Source organism: Macaca thibetana, chromosome 3 (genome assembly GCF_024542745.1).
Source record: "Macaca thibetana thibetana isolate TM-01 chromosome 3, ASM2454274v1, whole genome shotgun sequence".
Taxonomy (NCBI): Eukaryota; Metazoa; Chordata; class Mammalia; order Primates; family Cercopithecidae; genus Macaca; species Macaca thibetana.
Window position 1 is genome coordinate 113,862,783 of NC_065580.1, and position 23,409 is coordinate 113,886,191.

The 23,409-nt window shown below is 42.3% G+C and overlaps 2 protein-coding genes across 9 annotated transcripts in view; one reads left to right on the forward strand and one right to left on the reverse strand.

Annotated features, from left to right (window-relative positions):
• Positions 1-1,091, reverse strand: part of PSMA2 (proteasome 20S subunit alpha 2) — a 617,132-nt gene extending 616,041 nt beyond the window's left edge. Inside the window, exon 1 of the mRNA XM_050783440.1 lies at positions 1,088-1,091. The gene's annotated coding sequence lies outside the window, so the exon portion shown is untranslated. The remainder of the gene's footprint in view (positions 1-1,087) is intronic.
• Positions 1-23,409, forward strand: part of HECW1 (HECT, C2 and WW domain containing E3 ubiquitin protein ligase 1) — a 456,269-nt gene that overhangs the window by 411,525 nt on the left and 21,335 nt on the right. For all 8 annotated transcript variants that reach the window (XM_050783350.1, XM_050783356.1, XM_050783351.1 and 5 more), the window contains 2 exons: positions 19,617-19,715; positions 20,335-20,464. In XM_050783350.1, coding sequence (XP_050639307.1) covers positions 19,617-19,715; positions 20,335-20,464 — 229 coding nt within the window. The remainder of the gene's footprint in view (positions 1-19,616; positions 19,716-20,334; positions 20,465-23,409) is intronic.

Consider the following 23,409-nt stretch of genomic DNA (forward strand, 5'->3'; position numbering starts at 1 on the left):
ATTAGTTGGAACTTAACCCCCAAGGTGATGGTATTAAGAAATGAGGCCTTGGCTGGGCAAGGAAACTCATGCCTGTAATCCCAGCACTTTGGGAGGCCGAGACAGGTGGATCGCCTGAGGTCAGGAGTTTGAGACCAGCCTGACCAACACGGTGAAACCCATCTCTACTAAAAATACAAAAATTAGCCAGGCATGGTGGCACATGCCTGTAATCCCAGCTACTCGGAAGGCTGAGGCAGGAGAGTCTCTTGAACCTGGGAGGCAGAGGTTGCAGTGAGCCTAATTGCATTGCACTCCAGCCTGGGCAACAAGAGCAAAACTCCATCTCAAAAACAAACAACAAAAAAAAGAAATGAGGCCTTTGGGAAAGTGATTAAGTCATGAGGGCTCCACCTTTGTGAATGGGATCAGTCCCCCTATAAAAGAGGTTGAAGAGGGTGGCCTAGTCCCTTTTGCTCTTCCCGTTCTGCCATTTGAGGATACATCTAGATGTCCATCTTAGAAGCAGAGAACAAGGCCTTACCAGACCCCGAATCTTTTGGCACCTTGATCTTGGATTTCTCAGCCTTCAGAGCTGTGAGAAATGAATTTCTATTATTTGTAAATTACTCAAGCCATGGTATTTTGTTATAGCCACAGGAATGAACTAAGACACTCATATATTAGACCTCTCTGGTTATTGGACCAGCATAACTGAACCACACACTTTAGTTTTCAAATGTTGGCAACTGAAGAACTTACTTTAAGTAATGACCTTCAAGTAATGACCAGGTGATTCTCGGTGCAGTCAGTCCACTGAGTTCATGTCCTGATTCCCTGCTAGTCCATCTAGAAGAGAATCTCCCAGATGCTGTTATCATTTGCTTCCCAAGACAGTGGCCTCCTGGACTGAGTCAGAGGGAAAAGCTTAGACAGAAGCCACACCTCTGTCTCCAGCCATAAGCGGGCTGCTGGAAGGATTCCCACAGAGTTGCCGTGGGCTCTTTATGAAGGCTGGAGGTTAGCTATGGCCCTGGTGTGCTCTCACCTGCCCCACAACAGCCACCTCACCCTCCAAGCAGGCCTGTAGCTGCACAGGAGTTCCAGACCCCATGCCTCAGTCCTCCCACAGACCAAGAGGGAAAAATTACAAAGCAAACCACTGGTGGGGATGCCAGGGCCTACACCAAACCCACTATTAGCTGTGGAGACAGGAGACTAGCCTATGACCAAACCCTGAACTCAGCCCACAAGAATGTGCACAGAGCACAGGGAATGACAGCAATGCTGGCCTTGGTATAAAAGCCAGGACCAGGGAAATTTGATTGTGCCAGTAGGACAGGGAGCTGCAAAGAATCAAAACTCCGCTTCCCCCATATTTATTCCAAAAAGAGCTCCATGGTGCAGATGTTATTGCTGGTGCTTCCCCTTACTCTTTGTATGGTGTGTTCACTTTCCAAAGGTAGTTCTGCTCGTTCGTTTGTTTGTTTGTTTTGAGACGGAGTTTCGCTCTTGTCTCCCAGGCTAGAGTGCAATGGCGAGATCTTGGCTCACTGCAACCTCCGCCTCCCGGGTTCAAGCAATTCTCCCACCTCAGCTTCTCGAGTAGCTGGGATTACAGGTGTGTGCCACCAGGCCTGGCTAATTTTTGTATTTTTAGTACAGAAGGGGTTTCACCATGTTGGCCAGGCTGGTCTCGAACTCCTGACTTCAGGTGATTCATCTACCTTGGCCTCCCAAAGTGCTGGGATTACAGTCATGAGTCACCATGCCTGGCCCTGCTCGTATTTTTAAATACCAGCATCAAACAGCCCTGAAAACTGCTCTTTCTAGGAGCTTGGCTGTGTAGGACCACTAGAAGGATGCAAGGCCTTTGAGGAGACAATGTCAGAAGAGAGAGAAAGTCTTGAATTATAAGAGAGAGCAAAAAGTGGATGGAACAAGAGCGCAGAGGAGGCAGGGAAAGGGGATAGATAGCCCAAGTGGAGAGATTAACTTTGAAAAAGAGTCAGCCCCGGCAGGAGAATTGCTTGAACCCGGGAGGTGGAGGTTGCAGTGAGCAGAGATCTCGCCATTGCACTCCAGCCTGAGCAACAAGAGGGAAACGCCATCTCAAAAAAAAGAAAAAAGAAAAAGAGTCAGCCCCTTTTTCCTTGAGATTGAGGGAAATAAATGGCAAGTGTAGATTGCAGATGTACTTACTAATGAGAGAGGTGACAAAAGCAAGAACCAGAGAGAGGGAGAGTCTGGTGATATGAGGGGGATTAGATAAAAAGAAGACCCCCCCTAATAGTGGGGTGTGAGGAGGCAAGGATGCATGTGCCTGTAGGTGATGGTGTGAGAGGAGGCCAAGTAGAGCCCTTCATACTCTCAGCTTCTAGAAAAGCCTTTGTCCTCCATCCCTTCTTCCAGTATCCATGAGGAAAATGCAATGAGTGATGCCTAAGGCAAAAAACTTCACTTTTGACCTTCAGATTATGTTTTTCATCTTAAAAATATGATGAGGGACTTGGAATGGGTGGTTCTCAAATTTTAGTCAGCAACTGCAGAATTTATTTTAAATGCAGATTTCCATAACCCACCCCATAGAGTCTGATCTCCAGGCACCTAGATCTTAACAAACACCCCAGGGACTCAGATACCAATGGAAGGGTCACCCCCACCTTTGAGAAATTCTGCCTTAGATGCCAGCAGCGTCAAGAGCCTTTCAAAGAGTGGGAGGAAGAAAAGCTGGCTGTTCATGCAATTTTCACACTCTGAAATGAAATCTACCCCAGGCAGACACGATAGATTTTCACTAGACTTTCTAATACATAAGGAGTTAGAAAATATGAAAGGCCCGAACCTGAAGGCAGTAACACTGAGTAAAGCATGGAAACATACATTGTGTGGGAACGTCATGAAGGTCTTATGCACTTAAATAATGAGGTTGAGAAAGGATAATTATTTTTAATTAAACAAAGTTAGGAGGATAAGGAAAGAGGAGTATCTTTGAGACGGGTTTTAAAAAATGTAATAGAACTTAGCAATTATGAAATACTTTTCATCTTCAAAGAACCTATTAACATTAAATTACTCTTTCTTTTCATTCTCCTGTGAGGTAAGTAAGCAAATATTAACATTATTATCCCTTATTTGTAGATGGGAAGAGAGGAGTGGAGAGGCTTTGACATGCCCATGCAGAGCTAAAATTGAAAGAATTTTTTTTTCACAAGTTCCTACTGGAGACTGTGGAGATCCGGGTTTGGGGCTATTGTTTCACCTCTAGCTCTCCTGTGTGCTTGTAATAGTTGGAAAAGAAGTTACTGGTATGTAAGCAAGCATTAGTGGGAGGTGGAAGGAGCTCATGTGTCCTGTACAGGGGCATGAAATGCTATTTACAAGTCTCCAAATTTCCCTGGTATATCAGGATTTAAACTGAGGAGGTTTTCACAAGAATCAGAATTGATTAACTTGAGCAGACTCTTTACATTATCTTATTTCAGCATCCTATTATAAAATAGAGCTTAAAAATTAGGCTTTATTTGTTGATTCAAAACTCTTTTTTATGAATGTATTATGGCTTGATTACACAAATGAACATCAATGCCGCCTACGTTAGAAATTTGCTTCAAGGACAAAGGAAAGTAAAGCACTCTAGTAATAATATCAAGCCCAAGAATCAGTCGGAATATGTGGTCAGCATCATGGCTGAGAAATTTTTAGGCTTGACTCTGAGTATGAAAATTAACAAAATGGGGACTATTATTTAAATTACTGCAAATGTACTTTCCATGAAATCAGTTCATTTCCTGGATGTTTAAATGCCAGATAGAATTAACAGAATCAATATATTGCATTCAAAAGTCTTTTTGTCTGTTGGGAGAGGTTTAAAAAGCAAATTATATGTAAGTATAAAGACGTCTTTCTGTTCAGCCCAGTTTCACGAGAGGAGGGATGCATTCAGCGGGGTGGAGTGTAAAGAGTTTGACAGCAACAGTAACTGGAATGACAGGAGGGGTGGGGCCAATGTAAACCACCTACCATGGGTTATTCTCAATTAAGAGTAACACAGCTGAAAAAAGTACTGAAAATGACATTGGCAGAGGTGGACCAGGGACAGAAGTACAATCCTAATCAAATTGAGAACAGAACCAAGATAGCCCAGTGATCTCAGGATCTGAGAAGCGGGATGGTTGGTGGAGATATATGCAACTAATGATCAGGAATATCATTGTGAACGATAAATGGGAATCACTGTAGACCTCTAGGAAAGTGTGTGATGTAATCCAGGAGATGGATCCTTCAGCCTAGGCTGAGAACAGATCGGCCTTGGGACCTTTAGTGGTGGAAAGGGGAGGCTCCCTACTTTCAGATGATGAATAGCAAACAGAGGCTACACTGGCTGTCCCTACTATCCAGACTTCTATGAACTTTCTCTTTATAGTCTAATTTTAAAGAATATCAATTAATTCTATTATCTAAAGAAAAATATCATTAGTAGGTAAATCTTCAAAACAATAAAGCATCATAGAACATAGTCATAAACCTCAATATTATGCTGATTTAGTATATTGTTTGGCTTATGCATTCCGTATTTTCCCTCTATCTATGCAATTAATTCAGAACCAATTACTTAAATAGCTTCAGGTATTTCTGGTATCCTGATTGTATCAGTACATAGATCTTTTGTGGCATGGCAACTTGATGTTGTCAGAGCCATTATTATTTTGCCAATCGTGTGAAAATTACAGAATGCTACATCAGTTTAGACTTAGGTCATATTTAAATTATTCTAACATCTTCCTGAAGCATAATGTCACTAGATTGTACACTCCATGGGAGCATGAGGGCCTTGTCTATTAGGTTCACTAAGTATGCCAGCAGTTAGCACAGTGCCTTGCAGATGATAGATAACTTATGATTTGCGGAAAGATCGAATGAGTGAATGAATGAATGGAAATTCTAAACATTGTTTGGTTTAGCCCAACTTGATTTTTTTTTTAACTCGATGCAGATATATGGAAATATTGTGCATTGACTAATGCATCACAGGTAAGAGAGAGATAATAACATTTAAAGGGTCAATAAGGTACTCTGGGTTCTGCCTGGAACACAATGGCATTGCCATTCCTGTATTTTCTGGTCTGTGCAGCTCAAATAATTAAGACTTCTAAACCTCACCTTCCTGGATTATCCAGTTAGATAAAGATATAGCAGGGCCAGGTGCAGTGGCTCACACCTGTAATCCCAACGCTTTGGGAGGCCAAGGCAAGAAGATGGCTTGTGTCCACAAGTTCGAGACCAGCCTAGGCAATACAGCAAGACCTGTCTCTACAAAAAATAAATTAGCCAGGCGTGGTGGTGTGCACCTGTGGTCCCAGCTACTCGGGAGACTAAGGCGAGGGGATCACTTGAGCCCAGGAAGTCAAAGCTGCAGTGAGCCGAGATCGCATCATTGCGTTCAGCCTAGGCAATAGAGTGAGACCCTGTCTCCAAAAAAAAAAAAAAAAAAAAAAAAAAAAAAGATAAATGTAGCAGGTTTCAGAGCACTTTAGTTATCCAGGCAAGCAGCTTTTTATGATCAAATTTTCTATATAATACTGGGCTTGGAACTAGACACTGTATCTCATTCTAAAACTAGATAAATTCTCTTCTTGAATGAAATTAAATATATTACTTTAGTGGAACAACTTAAAAATTATGAGATCCTATGCTGAGTGAAAACTGTTCTGGACAAGCAAGGAGGAGGGCTATGCTCTGATTGGGCGCTCCCTCACTTTCCTAAGGCTGCTGTAGCAAATTACCACAAACTGGCCATTCTCAGTTCTGGAAGCCAGAAGGCCAAAGTCAAGGTGTCAGCAAGGCCACACTCCCTCCGAAGGCTCCAGGGGAGACCCTTTTTTGTCTCTTTCAGCTTCTGGGGTTTCAAGGGCTCCTTGACTTGTGGCTGCATCACTCCAGTCTCTGCCTCTGTCTTGCGTGGCCTTCTCATCGGTTCCTGTGTCCTCCCCTCTCTATCTCTTATAAGAACGCTTGTCGATGGATTAGGACCCACCTGGATAATCCAAGATCATCTTATCTTGAGATCTTTTACTTAATCATATCTTCAAAGACTCTTTTTCCAAATAACATCACAGTCACAGGTACCAGGGTTTAGGACATGGGCATATCTTGTGAGGCCCAATATTCCACCCATTCAGATACCTCCCATCATGGAAACCTCCAAGTTTAATAATGCAGTATTATATTTCACTCTGAACCTTTGGAGTGTCTGTTTCTGAAGAATACACAAGATTTTGATAGAAAATTCACCGATCTTTCCAATAGCTCCCAAAGGCCTCTGAGAAGAAATCAGTAGTATTCTCCCAAGGTAAACAGACAAACCGGTGAAAAAAATTTCAACTGTTTACCTGAGCTCATAAAGCAAATTCACAAAAAAGTCAACCTGGGGAACTAATGACTGAGGCTCAGACAATGGTAAATAGCTAGAAACTTAAATAACTAAAAACTGAGCTATTAGCTAATGTTAATAGCTAAACTGAGAGCTGAGCTATTTTGGTCCCTTGATTAACTACTTTGATTAATTTTGTCCAATGAATTGTTCAGTCGTTTGACCATGAAAGGCTGCTTGCCTGGATAATTAAATGCACATCGTTTTTGCGACTTGTAGACATAACCTCAGTCATGAGCATCCATGATACTGCAAAACAAAATATTTGAACTCTCCCAGTAAAGAATACTTGGAGGCTAAGGAGGAATCATGCCTTAGAGGTCAATGAAAGCATCTTTGAGGGCCAGATAACATACCTGCACACATCTAGACACAGGAGGAAATCAAAGGTGGGGTAATGTTCTCTATATTTATGGGAAGGTTTATTTTCCTAGATCTTTGTTCCTCAACTCCTTTCCACATTAACCTAACTTCATCCTTATAATCTGTGAAAATGCGATTGATACAGTCAGTATTAACACAAGCTAACCAGAATGCTGGGTCAAAAAATATCCACACTTTCAAATGATCAATTTTACCACAACTAGTTTTTCGTTGAATTGAAGAGCAATACTAAGTATGTTATTTGCCATCTCTCTATAGTCAGAGGGTATGTTAAGAGTCTGCATAAGGTACTTTTAGAAGTGCTTTCTCTAAAAGGGAGGTACACCACACACTTGGCCTACCATGTTGAGGGGAAGCAGCTCTGGTCTCAGTCCTCTGCCCCCCTGCAGGGCAGATATTAAAGGAGGGGACTTGGCGGCACCAGGGCTAGACATTCATTTCACTTACTAATTAGCAATCTGAAGATAATATCCTGTCATTATCTTGTGTTGGCAGAGTCTCTTTCATGGCAGATGAAGAAAACTTCAAGTTTTCTCAGCTAATTTGTAAAATCGTTTCCACACAGAGGGAAGCTATGAAAACCAAATATAAATAATGCCTTGCATCTGCAATATTTAAACAATTTTTATGGGACATTGAGGAGGGGATTCTTTATACATTCCCCAAAACGGTATCTGAATAAATGTGGGTGTAGAGAATAGACCAAACCTACCTAACCCCTGTGGCAGTGACCTACATTCCACTCCAGCCACCTGCTCCCACAGTGGCCCTCCCAACCTCATTATCACCCAGAACTGTGCCATGTCAGAAACTGAAAACTCTAAAATCCCACTGTCAATCATTCTGCAGCCGGCATTCCCACCTCCTCCCCCTACCACCACTCCTTGCCAAGCTTGTTCTCACCTTGGATTCTCTGTCTCCTCATATTCTGGCATGGCCTCCTTCATCCCAGGCCTCCTGAGCGCCTTTGTTCCCTGCACACCCAATTCCCTCCCTGCTCCATGCTTGCACCCCATCTGACGGACAAAATGCCACTGTGGATTAGTATTGTAACTCACTCTTCCCCATTCCATGCCAGGGTAGTTTTCTACAGCTCTAGCCCTGGAGAAAATGAAGTAATTCCAAGAAAGGGTACAATTCTAAATCATACTCTCTGACCTCAGAAAGTGCCAGAGCAAAGTTCACCAGTCCTGTTATGGGGGCATCTTCCATTTTACTGTCCCAAAAGCCTCCACCAACCAAAATCACCTCCACTGTGAGGTGACTTCAGACCCTACTGAAATGGAAACACTGAGGTGACCCCTTCAATTTCTCACCCCCAATACAAATGCTACCCAACCTTAACAGCCTCCCTGGAGTCCTTTCCTCCACTCAAGGTGGACCCACCCACGCAGGCTGGAGGCCCACCAGTCCCCATCTCCAGGCCTCTCCAGCAGTCATCCCTTTCTCATGGATCTTTACACGTCATGCTCTCCCCCTGCTCTGCTCCTCTCTGTTACTCACTTCCTCACCTACTGAAGTCTGATTCAGTAATCGTCAGCAGCACCGCCCTTTCCATGAGCAGCAGAGACCATCTCATCAACAGAGCCAGTGAACTCTTACCACTTTTTACTTTTTTATTTTTATTTATTTATTGATTGATTTGAGACAGAGTTTCGCTCTGTCACCCATGCTGGAGTGCAGTGGTGCAAACTCAGCTCACTGCAACCTCTGCCTCCCAAATTCAAGCAATTCTCCTGCCTCAGCCTCTCGAGTAGCTGGGATTACAGGCCTGTGCCACCATGCCTGGCTAATTTTTTTTTTTTTTTTTTAGTAGAGATGGGGTTTCACCACATTGGCCAGGCTGGTTTCGAACTCCTGACCTCAGGTGATCCACCCACCTCAGCCTTCCAAAGCGATGGGATTACAGGCATGAGCCACCACACCCTGCCCACACTTTACTTTAATGGACACTTTACTGCAGTAGATACACACTGCTGTTTGAAACTCTACCCCCTTAGATTCTGACATGCCATTGTCACCTAGTTTTTATTATATCTTTATTATAAGTAAATAAACATAGTTTTATCACATCAGTAAGGTACATTCATTATGAAAAAATTTAATATACACAAGAAAATATCTCCATACAGAAATAAATGTCATTATTCTTCTGACCTAAGTTTTTCCATATTCTTTTATGGATGGATGGATGGATGGATGGACAGATATAATTTTATATAAAATATAGCAATATAATCAAAGTTTACTACTTTATAAACTTCTCTCCATACTAACATATGAATTCTAAATTTATATTTTCAGCTCTGACCTTTCTGTTAAGCTTCAAACTTTATTATCAAAATACCTACTAGACATCTCCATTTTGATCCTCCTCCAAGTTAACAATTACTCTCTCCCACCAAGCCACTTCTTCCTGTCATCCTTCTCTTCTGCTGTGTCTCACTGTCCTGCTGATTTACCTCCAAAATGTTCAGGATGATCCCCTTGACACATTGTAATAACCTCCAAATCTGTCCCCTCCTAAAATCTATATCCTTCATATGGGTGCAAAGTGATTTCTCTAAAAATGCCAAAACAAGCGCATCACTCCCCTGTTTAAACCAGTCAATGGGTTCCCATCATCTACAATTTAAAGGGTGAACTTGTTGGCATGGAAAATAAGACCTTCCAGGACCTCCTGCTATCTCTCTCCACAACCTTATCTCACATCTTGTCCTTCCTCATTTTGTATGCTCTAGTAATCATGAATTGCATGCTGTTCTAAACACATCCCATTATCTTTCCTTATTCTTTTCCAATGTGATTTTATTTTCTTGGAAAGCCTTTCCCTGTCTTCTTAAAGCAGACTAATTTCTATTCATTCTTCCAGGCTAATTCTTAGGGTTACCTCACTTGTCACCTCCTTCAGGAGGCCTGCCCAGATTTAACGCCCCCAGAGCCAAGCTGTGCTTCCTCCCCTGAGTTTTCACAGCACCCTGTGCACTCCTCTTCTCCACCACTTGCTCTGTGGTGATGAGATGCTGCATTGCTGTGTCTATCTCCCTTCCTAGCTTGTAAACTCAAAATGAATGGGTACCTTAGGATCTTTCTATGTACCTGGCACATAGTAGGCACTTGATAAGTTTGTTGAAATTGGAAATGTATGAACACACTGCAATTTCCCTCACACTGAAAAAACAAAAACCCAAACCTCCATTGATGTCACACCCTCCTCCACTGACCACCCCACTGCTCCCCTTTAGAGGCGCATTCCTAGAAAGAGTTATCTGTGCTGGCTTTCTCCACTGCCTCTCCTCCCATTCTCTCCAGCCAGCTTCCTCCCCTGCACCCCTCATGAAGGTTGTCAAAGCCATCTGGTGACTCTCAGACCGCCTACTTCCTGATCTCAGAGGCACTTGACACAGTTGGCCTCTGCCTCCTTCCTGCACCATGTGCTCCACATCCCTGTTCCTCCAGCCTCACCGCCTGTTCCTTCTCATGTACTTTATGGTTGCCTCTCATCTTCCAGATCCCCAAATGCTGCATCAATTAACATTCAGCCCTGGGTCCGCCTCTCCATCTGCACAAACTTCCTCCGTGATCTTGTCCAGATGCCTGGCTTCAAATGCCATCTGCATCCTGACGGCCCCACAGTGACATCTGTAGCGCGGCCCTGTGCCCAGAGGCACTGACTCCTCAGTAAAACTGCCTGCTTCACAGCTCCACTCAGATATAAATAGGCAGCACAGACGTAATATGTCTGAAAGAGAACTCGCCATTTCCTCCTCCAAACCCTCTGTTCTGGTGTTTCCCATCTCAGTAAATGGCACCCAGTTGCTCTGGCCCAAGGCCGTGGACTATTCCTGTTGCCTTTCTTTTTCTCATCTCTCCCCTTAAATGCATCAGTAAATCCCCTGGGCTCTATCGTGAAAATACATCCAGACTCTCACCTCATCACCTCCACTACCACTCCCAGTATAAGCCACCATCACCTCCCATCTGGATGCAGAAGCCTCCAGACAGATCTCAGCCTTCATTCTTGCCAGAACTCACCTCTCTCCATGCAGCATCCAGAGTGATCATTTTAACACATCAGTTCATTCCAAAGACCCTACATGAAACTTCCAGTGGATTCCCATCATACTTAGAATGAAATCTAAAGTCCTTTCCATAGCCCACCAAGTCCGGCATGATCTATCCCCTGGGTGCCTCTCCAAACTCATGTTCTGCCATTTCCCCCTTCTCACTCTGGGGTCCACCCCCACTGGCCTCTTTGCATTGCTCAAACAAACCACACATCTTCCCACCTTAGATCCCTAAGCTGTCCCCCAGTTTGTGATGCTCATTCTCCAGGAGCTCACTCTTTTTCTTTACTCAGATCCTGCATCATCCCCTCAGCAATGTTGACGCTCTCTGAAGCATTCAGAAGGAATTATTCTCCCCGCTCATCACTTCCCCAAAAGAAACCTGGAGCCCAAATTCTTGGTGGGAGTTTAAGATGATATTTGGTGGGGTAGGAAGTACACTTACAGATTCAGAGAATGATGAAAAGCTGCTCAGATGTGCAGAGTGGAGCACAAAGCCATAGGGGTAAGATGTGCATTGCCCCGGAGGGCCCAGGCAGCCTTCCTCAAGTTTTCAAGAAAGGCAAGTTAGAAAAGAGTATGTCATCACATGTTTAGAAATATTTGCCCACACCCTATGCTCTATTCCAGTGGTTCTCAAGAGAGGTTGATTTTGCACCATCACTCTCCACCACCAGTGGAGACTGGCAATGTCAGGAGGTAGTTTGGGTTGTCACAGCTTGGGAGGCTGGTACTACTGGCATCTAGTAGGTAGAGGTCAGAAATGCTGTTAAACATCCTATAATACTCCAGAAAGCAAACATCAGTAGTGCCAAGGCTGAGGAACCAACTCTCTTCTTTTGAGAACTGCAAAAGACTCCTTAAAGGAACTTAACCCATGCAGGTCCTGGTCCATTACCAGGGAAGCAGTGTCTGGGAAAGATCCAGGGAGTATCAGAGATAGAAAACATGACTGCTACAGACAGAATCTTCTAGAACTCAGCTGACTCAAACCAGCTGGTTGTCAACCTGCAGGTGGTAGGCAATGCATAGGTGAATGCAGTCCCCAGAGTCATGGCTTGGGAAACAGGACATTACAATGGTGTCCTGGGGGCATCCAGGCATGGATGCAGTTATAGCAACCCTCTGGCCTCATTCACTGACCCAACAAAATGTGTGAACCCCTAAAATTTGCCAGTACAGTGTTCGTTTCAACAGACATTTGTGCTCCAGAAGATGCCATAGTGATTAGAAGAGGCCTTTATAGACTAACGACTGTGTGCAGAGTTTTTAGCAGACCTCAGTGTCCTGCCAGGTGTTCCTGCATCTGCCTCAGCCCCCATCTCCTCACCAAAGGCACAAGAGCCAAGCACATTACCACCAAATGCCCAGCCTCTTTACAGTGCCCAGTGCACCATGTGATCACCTCTCCAGGCAGGAAGGCCCAGCTTTGGGTCTCCCAAGTCTGAAGCTTATCAGGGAGTATTTTTCATGCTGGGCTGTGATGCATCAAAAGATGCAGAAGCCAAGAATTAAGCAGAGGGAGATGAGTAGCCTGATCTGTTGGGGCAACAGGTCAAGAAGAAGAGACTAAGAAGGTCACCAAAACCAGGAGGCCCCTTGAATCAATCCTTAGCAGCCCAAGTTTAATGCCAGGAAATAAAACTGCCAGAAATGCCCTACAGAGCCTTTTCAGACTTGGCATATTGCCTGGGTGCTGCACTGAGGGTTTCACTCAATTTTTATATCACTTGCATATAAAAGGATTAACTAGAAGCCTTTTAAAGTCTTTTCTTTCACTATCCAAAATGTCCTTCCAGAGTATTATTAGGTCTTTTATTTTCTTGGCTTGGCGAGCTATCCCGCTTCCCCTTCCATAAATCATGGCCTGTAAATAAGAGATTCCTCTTGCAGACTTCCCAACTGCATTTTTTTGCCATTACAAAAACTGCTTTCATTTAAATAATCTGTTGAAAAATACACTGAACTCATTACATACTAATTCCTGCTGAAACATGTTCCCCCACAATGGTTCACTGGAGAGACTGAAGAGGGAGAGAAGACAGGGAGAGGGAGACCTGCTATTTCAGTCCTTTGATGTAAAATATTTGCCACATCTTTCCATATATTGACTCAACCCCTAAACTCTTCTCTGCAGTTTGCTCTTTCTGTCCATCTTCCTGGGTGGAGACCTACTGCAGATATTGGAAATTTGAGCAATTAACCTAGTCAAACAGGGTTCAAATGGTATATGACATTTCAGACATTTTCTGTGGGTTTGTATAGTTGCGCTCCACTGGGATAAAACCAAATGATAATTTTCAATTTAATTCCATTCAACAAATCTTGATTGAGACCTTACCTTTGCCAGGCACCATGACACATAAATGCTGTTTGTAAGCAGAGCAGAAGTTTGCAGCAGGAAGTTTCAGGCTACCACTGTCAGCCCAATCCACATTTTCACTCTTCAATTCAGAATGGGTTTTTAGGTCTAGGGTTCTGAGTGTAAGAAACTAGACATGCCAGTCTATGGATAGGAATTCATTAGACTCTCAGGTGGACTGACCTCCACTAGTCCTTGTACAGAGGACTTTTAGCATCTTAGCAGCTGTCCTATACAGTAGGTGCCATTATGATTCCCATTTTGCAGGTGAGTTAACTGATATTAAACAGGTGTCCCAAGGTCACACAGGTCAGAAGATCCAAACCAAGGCAGCCTAACATCAGACCTTGTGATATCATCCTCCACAGCACATTGCCTTGTTTGGATTATTGGCAAATGGCCCGAAGAGGAGTCAAGTCAACAAACAGTAATGCACTCAAGGGGAGGGTTGAGTCGTTTTGAGGCCTTTAAGCCACTTGGGGAGATGTGCTGGAAATGTGTGAAACTCCATTACCTTTTGAACTCTCACTAAAATGTGCAAAACCCAGACGGAAATATGAGAAATCCTTGCCAATAATATTAGCTCCCTTCAGATCTCCTGCTGTAAGAGCCCTCCACGTATTTTTGAAAGGTCAGAGTGGCTGTTTCTTCAGCGTAGGTCAAGTTCATCTCCCAGGCATATGGGGAGGTGCTGATGTGCACGCACCAAGAGTGACGTCTGCTCATTCCCAAAGTTACTCCACAGTCCCACGGCACACTGGGTCCAGGCTTCCCCTCAGGATCTATGAGCAGACAGATAAAGATGAAAAACATATATATTTCCATCAGAGGGGAAAGGGCTGAACCAAGCATAGAGCATTCCTGAAAAGAAATGTTTTGCAGTGTGTTAAAGGATAATGAAAACCACTATTTGCATGTATCGAGGGTGTCCGTACTGTACCGTGGTGGGAACATGATGGCACGGAGGATCTATGTTTGTGTGACCCTGCTCTCACCAACTGGTAATCAGGGGAAGAGTCATCTCAGTCACAAATATCACCTTGGGTGACAGAGTTGACTCACTTTTTAAAAAAATTTTATATATCACTTGTATTTTACTTCACATTAAAAAATACCCAATTCTGTTATTTTTCTTTGGCAGGAGGGAAGGGGTTGATGATACCAAAAACAAAAACTTGCAACATACTAAAACCAAGGATGTGAAAATAATTTATATCAGAGTCCAGGAATGTTCCCACAAACCACGGGGATGTGGTTTGGATTGAGGAATGTAACCATGAACTGTCTGTGCTCTTCATCTGAAGGAAAATAGAGCATGCCTTCCACACAAAGGAGACTTGGCCTTCATTGATCCTCAATAGAAAGGATTTTGTTGTTGTTGTTGTTAAATGTGGGTTCTTGGTATTTTGCTATATTGCTAATCTTTCTGTGGTCTCAGGTCTAAATGGGTGGAAACACATCGCTAATTGATAAATAAGTAGAAAAATATGCTTTATGTGTTTCTTAAAAGTCAGGAATATGTTTTATGGTGATGGCATGTCAGAATCTCCTGGGAGGTTTCAAATTACAGCAAAAACATTGCCAGAGAGAGAGACTCATGCCCCTTCACTGCCCAGGGGAGGCTCCCTTCCTGACCCATCCGGGTGTGGCTAGAATGGGGAAAAGGCTGGGACCCACCACCCGCTGCTGGGAGGCTGCATGGGCTGACCCGCCTTGCCTCCTCTCCTCAGCCCCGTGTGCATGTGCACCTGCTGGGTACCTGGGGGCTGAGGTCTCTCTTATGAAGAGGAGTTGAAGGGCACCCATGGTTGGAACTTAGACACACGTGGGAAACAGCAGAAAGCAGATTTTGAGCAGGGAACCTGGGGGCCCTTAAGATACAATAGCCCCCACGAGAAGCAGAAGAATGGCCTAGGGAGCCGGGGTGCCCAACACGGCCTGAGGGGTAGAGGTGAACCCGTGGTAGCTGTTCCCTCCACCCACCAGGCCCTGGTTGCCCTAGGGATTAAAGGACGTGAGCAAGCTTCAAAAGCAGTCCATGTAAGCTCTTAGGGCCCAGGCAACTCCTCTGCAAGGCCCCTCTAAGAAAGCAGGACAACACGGAGGAGCCACTCCCTCCTGGCAAAGTAAAACTGAGCACGGGCCAGGAAAAAGCACAGACGCGGAGCCGCAGCCTGGTCGGGCAGCGGCGGCACCAGCACAGGCAGCGCGTCGTGACTTGTTGAGTTGCAGAGGCTGAGGCGGCAGAAGCTGCGTTCAAGCATGGCCTCCAGAATGTCAGCACAGAAAAAGCGGGGAGCAGTGCTACACCCCAGGAGCTAGGCTGGCCTGCAGTATCGGTCGAGACTCCTGAGATCCACGGAGAGAAAGGAGTGAGCAAAGCCCTGCAAGCTCACACACACAGGCTCTCGAACGGGGCCCTGGGGCCGGGTATTTAAGTAACAGATACACCCACAGGCAGGCGGAGTGGCTCCGCTACTTCTATAGGGTCTTATTTTAGTTTATCCTCTGGACTCTATTTACGCCAAGTAACTTAGCTCGAAACCTCAGCACTTTATTTTGCTTAAATTATTGGGATAGTTTCTTCATACCTAGACACACTATCTTAGGTCCAGAGACTAAGGAAAAGTATTTTCTTTCTGTCTCATACTTCCTCCCCTTTTGTAACCTGTGTTAACAGCAAATGTAATCAACTTCCCCACAAGCAATTGTTTAGTTTAGGGGAAATAAATATAGAAGATAAATAAAGGAGGTGCACCATTACTAGAAGGTGTTTTCTCATTTATGGAATTGCACACACAGCAATTCATCAGCTATTGTTGTTGGTTTTTTTTTTTTTCCATCTGCTATTGTTTTAGATTTGAATTGTACAGTTGCTGTATTTTGCTTTATACAAACATGTCCCAGATCATAGTTCGTGGCTCTGGAATATATTTTACAGTACATATGGGACTGGCTTAGAGCCATCCCGTCTGTGGTTATGTAAAGCCAAACCACGTTATCATAGCTTTGTTGCACAGTTACTTAAAAATAAACTAGGACTTGTTTGTTGCCCATGTCAGTCCTTGAAACCAGTGTAATTCTGACTTTGGAAATCCCACCTTATGGTCTACCCAATTCAAAGCAAATACACAATTCTCTGTTGGCAGTCTGCGCTGCAGTCCCCTGTGCTAGGAAACCCCATTGCCACACTCCCTGGTTGAGAGACATACAACAGTGATCCCACCCCCTGGCAGAGAGTGATCCTTGCTGCAAAGTGGTCCTTGCTGCAAAGTACTCGAGACTCAGATTTCCTCCCTGGTTGCTCATGATTGATCCCAGTGGGCATCCAACCTGAGTTAGAACAGTCAGAATCATGCTGAAAATTTAGAACTAGGTCAGAGGGAGTCAAGTTGGTGTCTCCTGTGCTTGAACTCTGGGATGTAAACCATAGGAGGTGTTGGCAGTGAGAGAGGAGAAATGAGCTTAGAGAAGCCAAAGGGAGAAACTGGATGAGGGAGAGCGATATCACTCATGTCCCTGGCGTTCCTGAGGCCCAACTGCATTCCTGATCCTGGATTCCTTGAGACACCGCCATGGCCTTAGAGGGCGTAAGCTGGTTGAAGGTTACCTGAACCAAAATATGTCTAATTAGCACAAGAGATGTTGGTAGCCAACATAAAATACTAATAACAAAAATAGGTAACACTTAAATAGTGAAGTTTTCCAGAAGAGGAAACTGAGAAGAGGGAGGTTAAACGCTTGCACAAGATCACACAGTAGGCAGCCTGGCCCCAGAACCCAGAGGAGCAACCTCTCCATTGCTCACATCTCAAAATAGACACAAAGGAAAAGGCCTGGTTTGGTGTCAGGCAGATGTGGGTCAGTTTCCTTGCTGAACCACTTGCCTGGGGCTAATTACTGGCCCTCAGTTTCTTAATCTGCAAAATGGAGATGACCAAAACAATAAAATAGAATTGTTGCAAGGGTCAATGAGATATTGTAAATAACGTGCCTTGGCCCAGTAGGCATTTGATAAAAGTTACTTCTAATCTGTTTTCAATTTTTCATTTATAATTAACTGCAGTGACTAGAACTGATAGAATATTATGAAGAGGGGTAGTAACAAGCATCCTTCGGTATTTTTACTGTTAAATATATTGCTGAGATAGATGTGCTTTATTTTGTTAAGGAAGCATTCTTCTATTGCTGGTTTACTACAAAGGTTTTTTTTTTCTCCAGAAATTGGTGATGGATATTTTCAAGTAACTGTCCAGTTTGTAACCCAAAAAAAAGTCATATAATTTTTGTCTTTTGACCTCATACTTGATTTTAGTAATAAAATTCTTAATATTGAATATCCTTAGTTGTCTAATTAAACATCCTTAATTATTCTACATTGTTCTGGAAATGAACTAGTAGGTTCAATTCTCTTGTGTGTGTTTAGGATTTATGTACAAGTGAAATTTCTCTTGTTTTCTTTCTTGTTTTATCTTTTCCAGGTTCCACTTTGTGGTTATGGTAGCTCATAATGATGAATTAAGAAGTTTTCCACCCTTTTCTGATTTCTGGAACTGTTGAAATAGCAGAAAGGTTTTCTGTCCTTGAGTCTTTGAAAGAACATGTCTTCAAAAATATATATGTCCAGTCCCAGTATCAATTTTGGAGATAGTCCTTTCTCCTCAAAATTTTCTACTTGGCACTATGGTTATCGGTCTAAGTTTTCTACATCTTTCTGAATAAATTTGAATAATTTTTATTTTGCTAGAAAATTTTTAATTCATTGAGATATTCAATTTTTTAGCACTAAGCTGAAAATAGTAATCTCATTTAATGTTATCATTTATTCCATATCTGCATATATTTGCTCCCTGCTATGATTCCCAGCTCTCTTTACTGGACCCTCAGGGGCCACCTCTAAGTGGGGAAGCCACGGGCCCATCACTTCTGTGCTGACCTTTAGTCTTTTCCTGGTTTGGATCATCTCGGTCGTCTCTACCTAGATGGCCACAACCCTACTATCATGTTAGAAGCATGGGTTACAATGCCCTAGAGTCTATTTGGAGTAGGTGAGCCAATCTTCTATTGGGGTAGAAGATAACTGTTTTTATACACAGGATGTGGTTACTGTCTTGGGGACCAGTCAGTTATTGGGGTGGTCAGGAAAGGGCACCCAGGAATGAAGCACTGGTGGGGTACCCAAGCCCAACGACCCATTGTCCCAGAAGCCCCCTATCCATAGTGCCCCATAGCACTTTCACTGAGGTTTTGTTTGCCTCTGGTCTCTTCAGAGTCAATAACACTAGCATGTTATTTCATGGAAAAAGAATCAACTACTTCAAACATACCAATTTGAAGTGTTATTATAAATATATGTATTCTATGGAATCAGATATTCTGTTCATTTTACCATCTTTATAGCAGCTATAGAGTAGGAAACCCCGTGAGTCTAAAAAGACCCACATAAAAGCCACTGGAGATAGATTAGTTGGAAATTCTGACAGGGAGGATCGGAGAAAATTCACAACTAAATCCCTGATTAGGTGAGAACCTACTTAGAGTGGACACCAGGGAGACTCCAGTTATGAAAGTAGGTGTCAGAGATAGGCAAGGCCCACATGGTGGGGAAAGCATAGGGTGCTAGACCAGGCAGGCAAGAAGCTGGTTTAGGAGCAGGCAACAATGGAATCAAACCCAGGTAGCCTCAGCATTTTGCTAAGCAGGTTACTTGCAAAATGCTCAGGAAGTCAATGCTCCGACAAGGATTTAAATCAGTAAAGGCACTTACATCTGGAGGTGGCCAGATCTGTATGGCCAGTTCTTCCTAGCAGTGACCTCATTCTGTCTTTTATGTGGCTGGCAATTTTGAAGAGTGATGCTCATTCAGCTTATCTCTTACCATGCTGGGATTCTATGTAACTCTTCCCCACTGTCTGCAAGCACAACTGCCATATGGGCTCCATACTCAAGCATGGACCTTAGGTAATGTAGATAAAATGTTTGAATGGGTAAGGACGCACATCCAGAAAGCCCTCTGTGTCACTGGATCCAGGTCCTCCTCCAGTTCAGTGTGGGCGTTTTATCTAAGATTCCTGAATTCCCCTTCCCAGTGCTTTCCTCTTCTTGGGTCCTCATTCTCCCAGGTCTGAAAAAGGTTCTGAAAAAATGACTCGAGTCTGCTACATGGTGGGAAGAGGAGGCTTCCTTTAGTACCTAGCAAGCACACAGGCATTGTTCATGGTAAAGCATAAGAAGGAGGAGAACAGGCACCTCCTTGCGTCATCAATGAGAAGATTCCTTAAGCAACTTGAGATGAACACTCAAAAGAAACACATCAGATAAAAGTGCAAACTAAAATATTTAATAATGTAAATTTCCACTTATCCATTTCTCTGCCTTGTCTGTGTTCCAGGTTCAGGTTTAGCGGTCGCATCCTGGGCCTGGCTCTGATCCATCAGTACCTTCTTGACGCTTTCTTCACGAGGCCCTTCTACAAGGCACTCCTGAGACTGTAAGTGCTTTGCAGACCATGCTTCCACCCCAGCCCTGTCTGCAGGGCAACGACACTGACCTCTCTGGTGCCACTGACCCTTTTGTCCCTGTTTTGCCCTAACCATTCCTGTTAGGGCTATGGTGGCTTCCTGTTTTGAGTGCTTAGATATCATATACATTTTTTAGCCCAATAAAAAGGCATTTAGGGATTTTGTTGTTGTTGTTGTTGTAGGGAAAGATTCTATTATCAAAATGTCATATCATGGAGATGAATCATTTTATACAAAAATTATAATAATATTACAAACATTGCATTAAACTGTTAAATAGAACTGATCAGTTTATAACATAGTTGTTTTAAAATGATAGTTTTCTCCAATTTTCATGCAGAGTCCATGAGTCAATAATTATTTCGTGTTTGCTATTGTAAAAAATTTCACATTTTCTTTTCAAAGGAAAATCTTTTGAATGAACTAAAATGACTGAATGATTGATTCATTAGTATATTCAAAAGAATCAAATTGTTAGGATAAGTTTGTGATGTTTTAGCCAGGAATGATATAACCACATTTTGAAGTGAGGTCTGGGTAGCCATTTGTTCAGTAATTCTGTTTGCCTTTCTCACTGAATTCACCCAGGCCCTGTGATTTGAGTGACCTGGAATATTTGGATGAGGAATTCCACCAGAGCTTGCAGTGGATGAAGGACAACAACATCACAGACATCCTAGACCTCACTTTCACCGTTAATGAAGAGGTTTTTGGACAGGTTTGTGTGATATGGAGCTTGGAAAAGGGATTTTGGTTTTTACTATGGAAAATACACATAACATGAAATTTATCATCTTAATCACTTTTAAGTGTAGACTTCAGTGCTTCAGTCTATCTACATTGTTGGGCATCCAATCTCCAGAACTTTTTCATCTTGCAAAATAGAAACTCTACTCATTAAACAATAACTTTCCATTTCTCCTACCCACAACTCCTGGCAACTACCATTCTATTTTCTGTTTCTATGAATTTGACTACTCTAGATACCTCATATAAGTGGAATTATACAATATTTGTCTTTTTGTGGCTGACTTATTTCACTTAGCGTAATGTCCTCAAGGCTCATCCGTGTTGTAGCATGTGTCCGAATTTCCTTCCTTTTTAAGGCTAAATAATATTTCATTATATAGATATATATGTATACACACATATATATACAAATATACATAGTATTCTTCCTTTATATATATAAAATATTCCTTCCTTTTTAAAGCGGAAAAATATTTCATAATGTGTATAAATTATATATATATAAACAAATATATATACATATATGCCATATTTTGTTTATCCATTCATCCATTTGTCTGTTGATGAACACCTGGGTTTTTTCCACATTTTGGCTATGGTGAATCATGCTGCTATGAACGTGAATGTACAAATATCTGTTCAAGTCCCTGCTGTATATATCAATTCTTTCGGATATATACACAGAAGGGATTGCTAGATCATGCGGTAATGGGATTTCGTTTTTAAATTAGCAAATATGGGATCTCATTCATTCAAACCAATTCCTTGGGAACCACTTCCTTTAATAAATCTGCCCGTGTCCTCTTTCTTCTTTTTCTTGTTATGACATGGATCTACTTTATGTAGTTCTTTGAAAATCAGATATGATAATGGATCAGAAAGCATGTTTGTGAAGTACGCCATACATATATCAGATATTTCTGTTATCTGTGCCATTACAGAAATGATTCTTTCTATTACATCCAGATAGCTACTCCTCCAAAATACATATATCTCAACACTAAATAATAAGATAAAGTTTCCCATTTGCTTTCTACTAGCATTTATATAACATCAAATCTTCTGATCAAATGGCCTACAGTTTTAACAGAAAATAACCATAGCCTGAGTAGATTTAACAAACAAGGTTTGGCGAACCTCATTTTCTAGACGTAAAGCCCGTGACATATGGTAATTCGTAACAGAGTTGTTGTGATAGTTAAGTCAGAATGCTTCAGAGGTGCCTCCCATCAATGTGGACAGTGCACTGGGTCGCTGCATGAGAATGAATGAATGCTGCAGGCCACCGAGCACCCACATCCCAGTCAAGAATCTTGGATAGGTCCTGGAAACATCAACATTCTGCTGTATTTCCTCTGTAAAAACATGCCTCTGAAGAATGCTGTTACATACTTGAGGAAAAAAAATATTTCTTTCTGCAACTCTGGAGAGCACATTTAAATATGTTCAAGAATATGCTACTCATGGCTGGGCACAGTGGCTCATGCCTGTAATGCCAGCACTTTGGGAGGCTGAAGTGGGCAGATTACCTGAGGTCAGGAGTTCGAGAACAGCCTGGCCAACACAGTGAAACCCCGTCTGTATTAAAAATACAAAAATTAGCTGGGCATGGTGGCGGACACCTGTAATCCCAGCTACTTGGGAGGCTGAGACAGGAGAATCTTTTGAACCTGGGAGGTGGCAGTTACAGTGAGCCTAGATCACGTCATTGCACTCCAGCCTGGGTGACAAGAGCAAAACTGCATCTCAAAAAAAAAAAAAAAAAAAAAAAAGCTACTCATTTAACTTTCCTGCCATGTACTCATTGAACAGGCAAAATACACTGTTCTCTGTGCATGACTACTTTTAGCCCATCTTTCACATATGCCTAATTGTAGAGCGTAAATTTGTAAAATACACACAATTGTATTAAGACAACTGGGTAGCCATCTGTAAAAGTTTTAAGTTAGATTCCTAACCTAACTCATTACACTAAATAAACTCCAGCTGGATCAGAAACCTGATTGTAAAAATTTAAATTTAAAAAAAAGGAAAAAAGAGATAATTTTTATCTTTAATCTTGCACTAAAGAATGCTGATACAGATATGGCACAAACTCTCAAAGTCATAAAAGTCATCTGACATAGTCAAATATTATTTTTAAATTTCTGCATGGCAAACTGAAAGCGACATAATGTTTAATACATAACATAAAGACTATTTCTTTCAATATCAGAGATCCCACAGATCAATATGAAATTATCAGTCAACAACCTAATAGAAAAGTCACAAAGAATATAAATAGATAGTTCCCAGAAAAGGAAAGACAAGGAGATAATCTCATTTACAATTTTTTAAAATAAATTAATGCTATAGTGAGATACCATTTTCCCTTATTAGAATGTCAAGAATTAGAAATGTAGCAGTATTTTGGGATGGTGTAGAGAAACAGACCCTCCTGTCCATTGTAGGTGGAAGTTTGATTCACTCTCTGTGAAAGGCTCTTTGGTGATATCAGTTCATATTTTAAATCACATGCCTTTGACTCAGCACACGTCTAGAAATTTGTCCTACCGATACATTAACACCTAATTGAAATTACTAATATATTAGGATCTTCATCACAGCCTTGTTGATAGTTGAAAAATATCTGTAACAGTCTAAATGTCCAGCAGTAGAGCACTGGTTAAATAAATGACACATTTACTAAGTGGAGTAGTGAAATCATGTGGGGTTATTAAAAAGCAAGAGGACACCTCAGCCCCTAAATTCACATATAATCATGAGCAATAAACAGGTACACTAACAACAATTAAGAAAGAAAAACACAGGTCTAAATTGTCATGAAAAATTTCTAAGATATATTAAAAAAAAAAAAAAAGACAGTGAAGAACAGTGTGTAAAACACACTACTGTTTACAGGGAAAAAGAGTT